The sequence below is a fragment of the Nematolebias whitei genome, chromosome 10 (genome assembly GCF_014905685.2).
Source record: "Nematolebias whitei isolate Nwh7 chromosome 10, NemWhi1, whole genome shotgun sequence".
In the NCBI taxonomy this organism is placed as follows: domain Eukaryota; kingdom Metazoa; phylum Chordata; class Actinopteri; order Cyprinodontiformes; family Rivulidae; genus Nematolebias; species Nematolebias whitei.
In genome coordinates this window covers 10,362,911-10,371,483 of record NC_056507.1, presented here as the reverse complement: position 1 = coordinate 10,371,483, position 8,573 = coordinate 10,362,911, and the positions used below count along the sequence as shown (strand labels likewise).

Below are 8,573 nucleotides of genomic sequence, written 5' to 3'. Positions count from 1 at the left end.
ATACCCAGATATAAGGACCAGTGAGAACAGAGACTAAGACTCTGAATGAATATACAGTGTTTATTTACAAGTGATAGTTCATGCAATAAGCCATGGAGGGGACTGGAATCCTGAGGAGCAAAAAGGTGATTAGTGTTATTATAGTCAAGGGTGATAATGTTATTGCTGATCTTCCTTACAATAGAGGTTGGAGTCAGACGTGGGGAGGGCTGACCCAAACGGTTCCAGGTGAAGAAGGTATATGTCTGAACAATGATATATGTTTGGCAAGTGGTCAAAAGGAGTGGAGGCAGCTGATGAGGCACAGAGGAGCTCAAGATCCACAGAGGAGGATTCAGGAAACAGGAGGACCTCAAGTTTACCTCACTGGAGACATGGAGAGAAACACAAATCATTCAAACTTGGTTTTAGACATGAGGAAAAAGGATAGAACAAGACTAGAGTTGGTTGGCAGGTAATGCTCCAGCGCTGGTCGAATGTCTTCTGCAGCTCCTCGTGCTCATCAAGTCGATGATCCACAGGTGTAGCTGATTAGTCTGGCTGTGGGTGCAGGAGCTGGCAGAGCAGAACTCCCACAATTTAAGGTGTCGGCCTCACGTCGTGGATACTCTGCCACCATAATGCTTCCACCATGATACCACCATAGATTCACTATGCAGGCTATGTGAATTCTCCAAACCACCGTGGAGCTATTTGTTCTGTTAAACATTACTGGGAGTCTACCATATTCTTCAGACTATAAGACGCACTTAAAATCCTTTCATTTTCTTAAAAATCGACCGTGATAATCAGATGCGCCTTATGTATTAATTCTGGTTGTGCTTACTGACCTCAAACTGATTTTATTTGGTTGTTGTGAATGAGCTGAATAAAGTTTGACTTATGACTGTTTTGCTTTACTTAATGCGCCTTATAATCCGGTGCATCTTATAGTCCAACAAATACAGTACACGTCCCTACAAATACCCTCCATGTCCTGGATGACTTGTACATCCCAGCAAAGTTGTCATCCAACGTGAAGATGGTCTTATTGTGTAACTTTAATTCATAAATTACGTTTGTTAATGAAATTGTTAAAACCTGTTTTGATTCATAACCATCCTTCTTCAAAATAAAAGCACAAACTTCTAAAACCATCTGACTTTTTGTTTAAAGTTGGTACTTTTATTTGGACTGTTCAGCTGATGTTTCCAGTAAAAATACAAAGAAATTATAGGACTGAGGCTGCAGAGCGTTGCTGTAACTGTTATATAAAACATTTCTGTGCGAATCACTGCGCTCACTGTTCCAACAAAGATTCTTCTTTAGGTTATTTTTTATTCGTTTACTGATACAAAATGGAAAGAAAACATCTTATAATGCATGTGTTTGCATCATTTTATAAACAGAAGCAGCATGTTCACTGAATGGACTAATACGAGTCTAAAATAACAGGATTAATAAAACGTATGAGGTTTTTATGACTTTTAGGCCAGTGTTCTACATTTTTCTCATTATAAACATAATTTTTCCCTTAACTTTTTTAAGCATTTTCCTTCCTTCCTCTCCAGGTGTGGAGGGCATCGCCCAGGCTTACTCCGCCTGTTTGCCTCACATCCGGTTCTACGGACCAACAAACTTTGCTCCGATCATCAGCCACGTCGCTCGCTTTGCTGCCCAGGCCCTGCAGCAGGAGAAAGCAGCGGTGGGTGACGACGACACCTACTTGAACTGTTTATTCCACGTGTTTTTATTCTAACAGCACGCTACAAATGAAATGTGCAGACTGGGCATCAGGAGCAGCTCTGCATGTTTAGGAGGCAGAAAGCTGCAGAAACCAGATCCACACATGGGTCCAAACACTCTGCAGTCTGTCACAAGTCCCACAGCTGCTGACACCTGTCCATCAGCAGGACAGGTGTACTCACTTCATGAGCTCTTCATTCTTAAAAACTTGTGAATTATGCAGCGTGTTTTAAAACCATTGAATATTATGTAGATTTTTAGTTTTAAATAGCCTTTTTTAGTTTATGTGACGTAAACTTAACTTTTTAAAAATGTCTATTGATCTTACGTTTCTACCAGGAACTCAGATTTTATTGTGTTTTAATCATCTCGACGGTGCCTTCTTCAATGTCAGCACACAAATATTCAGTGTCTGTGAGATTATAAATCAGTATATTTGTTTGGAGACATTGTCACATGTTAAATTTTAATTGAGATCCTCTGAACTGCAGGTTAAAGGTGCACTAGTTGTTGAACAGACGAGTCAATTAGTCGATTGTAGGGCATCTTGTGAGTTTTTATATTTCACGTCTTCTAGTCGCAGTCACCACCGCCTGCCCCGCTGTTCCCAGCTCTATTCCACCCAAGCCACGTGGTTGATTAAATAAAATAAACTAAAAACAGCAGAGGGGTAGAGCTGTCATTTGTACCATGGCCACGCCTGACCCGAGCCAAAATAATGTGCTGGATGTGCAGGCGGGTTGGTGTCGGGCGTTTGATTGCATCAGCGGAGGCGTGCAGCTGATGATCCAATTTGGATCACCACCAGCCACGCTGACCGGCCGGTTAAAAGACGTACAAAAAAGTCCAGATGGATGACTGCCAGCGACCCACCTGAAGCTTACCAGTCACCACGTCAGCTGACGCGCACGACCGACAACCATTATTAACTATAATAACTATAATATACGTAAAGTGCTCCACCACCACTCGCCCCGCTGTTCTTAGCCTTGTTTTTTACGTGCCGCACGTTTCTTTCACTTTTGCAGCTTAATAATAGTTTTGGTTTTCCTGTGATATATTTGCAGTATGATAAATGGTAGGAGCATAAATATACACCCAATGTTTTGTTGTTCTTTTTTTTGTGTAAATAATAAATTACGTTTATTTGCAAATTTTTATTTTTATTTTTTGCGAGTACTGTATAATTATAGCATCTTGAGTTCCTATGACGTCATAGACTAGTCGACGTTTATCATGTTAACGTTGACTTTAAACAACATGTAGTCGTTCAACCCCTAAGGCATACGAGATATTTTTCTCACGGGATGAGACGAGATTCTAATGATATCTACAAGCCTCCCTCCTGTCTGATTTCTCAAGTCTCTTCAGACCCTCTAAGACCTGAAAAATTGTCTGTTTTAAATAACTACATGTCAGACTCTTCCTCCTCAGCACGTAGCTACAGAGAAGCAGTAGAAGCTACCTTGGACTTTTTTACAGATATTAATGTGCTTCTCAAAGTCAGTATTTTGCAATGTATTGTGGTCTTGCATTGGTCTTTGGTGGCTGACTAACAAAGTTAGACTCCTACATGCACTTCTCTATGCTGCAGAAACTTGGACCCTGAATGCTGCAATACAGAAAAGAATATGTGCATTTGAAATGACCTGCTTCAGGTCCACTGATCCTCTCATGCTAAAAATGCTCAGATCCCCCGTAGAGTCCAAGTCCTCACTGGAGATCATGACTCCTTCCAGATGCAGGTCAAGAAGAAGAAACTGAAAGGTTTTTTTTTTTTTCATGTAGTGAGACCAAGGGAACTCTTGTCAAATGTGATCCTTCAGGGACAGCTGGTGGGGCTCGTAAATGGGGCGTCCTCCTCGACAATGGGCAGATTACATCCATAACTGGAGAAGGATTGTTCCATGTGGAGGTTGTTGGTGAAGGATGTTTGTACTGTCCCCCTTGGCACTAGGCTAAGGGACTGATGATGGTCTTGACTTATTCGTACTTCTGGTTCTTTGACATCTAATCAACTTTTATTTGTCGTTTGTGTGGATTTATTACTATTGCCAACTATGGCTTCTTTATATGACCAAAAAAAAACAAATAGAAATTATTCTTGAGTTTGATGTCTCAGCATCTTTTATCAACGGTCAGTGTGGATCCATACTTTAACTGTTCATATCTACTTGTTTCAGCTGCTCTGAGGTCATTCTGACACATTACACATTGAAGACTTCTCACTAGCACAATGTAAAATACCAACAAAACTAATTTATAAATACGTTTGTAAATAAAAATAAACAAAAACTAGGTGTAAAGGACCAAAACACAAGAGTTGAACGCCGGCCTTGAATACTGGAAATAGCTATGACTTGTGCATGTGGAGCCTGATTTAATGCATGCACACTGGTTTCAAGGAAAAAGGTCCATTACATGCAAGCTTTAATGACATGTCGTGTGGTCCTGGTGCCTGACCCGTTAGGATAGGCTGCTGCCTCACAAACTACTGTATTTAAAATGAGGGTCTGGGGGTTTCGGAGTGTGTTAGAAACAAAACAGTTAAATTGTTAATTTAAGGTTGGGTGACGTCTTGAACAATGAACAAAGAAAAAAAGCTACATTCAATGTATTTAATAGGTGTGCTCAGATAGAACCATACTACAATATAATATGGTCATATTTCTGGCCAACCTCATAAATAACAATAATTACAATAAGAAACAACCACTGGTTTGTTTTGCCCACAGTTCAGTTAGAAAGTCCCGCCCAGATCCTTCTCCAGGTTTTGTCATTTCATGGCTCCATCACAGAACCGAGGCTGATGTGATATGAAGTCCAGATCTCGCTCGGAGGCTTCCGCTCTTTTTCTCATGAACAAGGATTTAACTCTTCATGAAACGCCTGCTCTTCTTTTGTTTGTCTTCTGCGCTCTTACACATCCCTTCAAGCTCATTTGATCCTAACTGCCTGAATGTGGACGCCTGAGAGGCTTTCATTCCTTTATTTGTTCTTACGAACCCCTCAGTTGTGCTTCACTTGTCCCCTTTCTCTTCTTTCCCCCTTTTTATTTGATTTAATAATCATATTTTTTTTCCATATCTCTGAGCAATCCCCACCAAAAGGAAGCAAACGTGACACTAATTTGTGTTTACTCGGCAGTAACACTGAAAGCTGTCGTGCTGAGCGCCTGTCAGGGGAGTTTGTGCTCAGAATTTATCTACTCTTATGGCCTGCGGGACAAACAAGTTCCTGCATCTGTTGTGCCAGGATCCTGCTGTGTGGATCAGAACCACGGAGGGGAGCAGCTGACTGGAGGGAAGACTGCGTTGCTGTTTTACACCACGGTGCAGCTGAGACCCCGACCAGGACTTTCACACATTCAGGGACCAAACAATGTTATTTATCTTATTTTGGCCTTTAAAGCCTCTGGCCCGGCTAAAGTCTAGACTGAACCACTACTTTTAGATGTGAATGCACTCCAGCTTTCATTCAAGTTCCTATGAAGGTAAATTATAAACAATTTATAGATAGACAGTCTTTCTCAGAGAGTTTAAGGAAAAGTAATGAGCAGAAATGGTTTAAAGTTTTCTAGTCTCTTATTTCAGTTTAATAAGCCTTACCTGACGTTTAAATGTTACACCTAGGAGTAAGGTGTGAAAACATCTAGACCATGTGTGAAACATTAAAACCCAGACCTGACCCTCAGTTATAGGCTGTGACTTGGATGTTCTCTGTCTGCCAGACCCGGTTCTGGACTGTGATCTGTGAGGACAGCTACTGCGGTCCTTATTACCATCAACTTCTGACCGGACCTGCTAACAAGACCACGCCGCTAACAGAACAGAACCATGATGATGAATGAAAGAACCTCACTGCTAACCGAACCACACTGTAGATACATTTCTTTTTCAACTTTGGCACCTTTGTTTTTAGTATTTTAGTAATATTTTTAGTATGTTTCTAGTATTTTTGCTGCATGCTTTGGCATTTCTTTCTTTCTTTTTTTTTTTTTTTTTTTTGGCGAGTTGAGACAGTTCTTCTCATCCTAAGCATTTCATTGCATTGTTGACCTTGTGTTGATTTTGCATATGACAAATAAACCTAACCTACAGTAAGTAACCTGAACCTGACTGATGGACACTGATGAAATTCTGTGAGCAGAAAGCCACACGGCCACATTTTGCGCAGCCTGTTTTTGAAAAACGTAGTTTTGTGTAACCTGTATTCTTTGCTGTGCACATTATTTTGTTGCCTATTTCTGCCCACATTTTAACCTCCTCAGCAGCTGCATCCACAATTATAATCTCCCAGTTTAGAAATGAAAACAGGCTGATTTGGTCTAGTTATTTTTCCCTCGTTGCAGAACGAAGAGGGGGAAATAGAAAAACCCTCAGTTCACATCCATTTGTGTTGTGAGCATGACAACTTGAAAAGCAAAATAAGTATCAACTTCCATTTTGGTACATGATTTCATCATGGATGCCTGTGGCTGAGTGGTTAGAGCAGTTGTCCTCCAATGCAAGAGTTGGGGGTTCGAATCCACCAGCAGTCCCATGTCGAAGTGTCCCTGGGCAAGACACTGAACCCCTCATTACCTCCAATGTGTGTCCCATCGGTGTTTGAATGTGATAAAACTCTGATTAGTCTCTTTAGAATGATTTGTTAATTAGCTTTGTAGAGTGCTGTATGAATGGGTAAATGAGGCACAGATTGTGTTGTAAAATGCTTTGAGTGTCTTGAGTCCATTTACCATCATGCATCAACACCAATTTTTGAAATTTGGGTAGCTACGTCAAAATCCAAGATGGCTGCTGCCATTTATGTGTATAAGTAAACATTGTGAGCTGGATAACTTGAAAAATAATCAATGTGTTGACTTCTATTTTGGTGTGTGGCAAAAACTAGGCATAAGAAATGTCACCATTGAAAATTGGGTTGCTAAGTCAAAATCCAAGATGTCCACCACCATATATGTATATACGTAAACCTAACACTCTTTTCATTTAAGGAAACTATACTTTATAGTTTTTATATTGCTTAAAAAGTATAATTTCTTCTAACGATTGGGGTGGCCAGAGATTAATCTATGTGGGGCCAAATCCACCATTAGCCACCCCCTGGCTCCTCTACTGCACCTGGTGGTGGATAAAATGGCTCCATCCTCTCTCCAGGATCATTCACTCTGCCTCAAAGAAGAAAAAATAAACAAAAACCTCCCTCTGTTCTTCTCCACAGTGCAACTCCTCCCCACTTGAATATAGTTCACCTCAAACATTAAGGTTTACTTACATTCCCTGTTCAGTTCCAGTCCAGAAAAACACTCATCTCCAAATCCAACAAAGTTGTCAGGTCCTCTGGACAGTTACTTTTTTTCAAAACGTTTTGTCTTTCATCCAAAAGACTTCATCAGTCCAAGGAGTCACAACAAACTCAGTCTTATAAATAACCTTCTCTTAGTGGGTGAACCAGTTTGATGATGCTCAGATGGTTTCTGGAGTCCGCCTTCTCCTCTGTCAATTCGTTTGAGGCGGTCATAGCCAAAGTGGTTCAAAACATCCTGATTCATGCTCAGTAATCCAGGTAGAAAAATCCAACTAAGTTAAATCAGATCCTGTGGATGGTATCAATCAGGATCTCCAAACTACAAACATTCACTATTCAGATCCTTCAGTGACGGGGGACATTGGCGTGCCGCTTCTTTAAATGATTATTTATCCACAGTATGTGTTTTAGACCTGGACTTAAAAACTCTGGGTCTCAGGACAGAACACATTGAACATGTTTTTACAAATCAGGCATTAACTCTTTAAATAATCGACTGTCTAAATACACATGCAGAACAAGCAGCATCTGCTTCAACCCACCAGATGCTAAATCTGTTAAAACTTTGAGCGACTGGATTGCGACTCATACAGATAAACTGAGAACCTATGTGAATGTTGTGAGACGCATTAGAGACTCCGAGGTTAATAACTTCAATGTGGAGGCGGGGCTTAAAAGGCAGCAGCACGGCTCACTGATTGCTTGTTTGCAAACACTCAATTCAGTGAGACTGCAACAGAAATTTTACTCATTTTCCTAAAAAGTTTGAGTTGCAAACTCATTTCCAACCGTTTCAGTTAAAGACAACTATTAGGTTTAAGTCCAAACTTTACCAATATGGGTTTAGGATAGAACTTCAACACTTATACAAAAAGGTTTGTAGGCTCAATCATCCAGGTAGATAACAAAAAAAAAGGTTAAATCATCATCTGGACCAGTTTTTCTTATTTACAAAAGTTATCTTTCTCTTCTTCTTTAAATTAAACAATTTTTTCAGCCTTGGCCACAGAAGCTGTGGTCTCGTCACCATAGTAACTGACAAGGTTTAAAATACATCAAATGAAGCCAAACTTCCACTGCCGTAATGGAGAATAAGCTAACATTTCATCCGCTTGTCATTTCCAAACATCATGTGCCTCTGACATGTAAAGCAATTTTCCTGATGTTTGTGCAGATGTGTGACACTCTACAGACACCCCCCCCCCCCCCCCACTCCCTCGAGTAGATATCCAGCAGGATGTCTCCTGCACATATCTGAACGGAGTGCAGTAGCTGGGTATCATTATGCTCCCACGGTGCTTTTTGTCCCTAATTGCACCCTGTCACCCGGAGGGGAACAAAAGGCACACAGAGCCTTGTACTCGACTGTGTGATGTGTGCCAGAATCCTTTTGTTTCTGTAAGGAAATGATTGCAGACCCTTTTCTTCTTTCCTATTACAGCCAGTTCAAACACAGGAATGAGTTGCACACAATGAGTTGTGACAGCTGCAGTGTGTGTGTGTGTGTGTGTGTGTGTGTGTGTGTGTGTGTGTGTGTG

The 8,573-nt window shown here is 40.8% G+C and overlaps 1 protein-coding gene across 1 annotated transcript in view; it reads left to right on the top strand.

Moving 5' to 3' along the window:
• The window catches only part of LOC119415963 (copine-2), a 28,759-nt gene that overhangs the window by 11,272 nt on the left and 8,914 nt on the right, over positions 1–8,573 (top strand). The window contains exon 2 of the mRNA XM_037683132.1: positions 1,528–1,684. Within this exon, the coding sequence (XP_037539060.1) occupies positions 1,528–1,684 (157 nt within the window). The remainder of the gene's footprint in view (positions 1–1,527; positions 1,685–8,573) is intronic.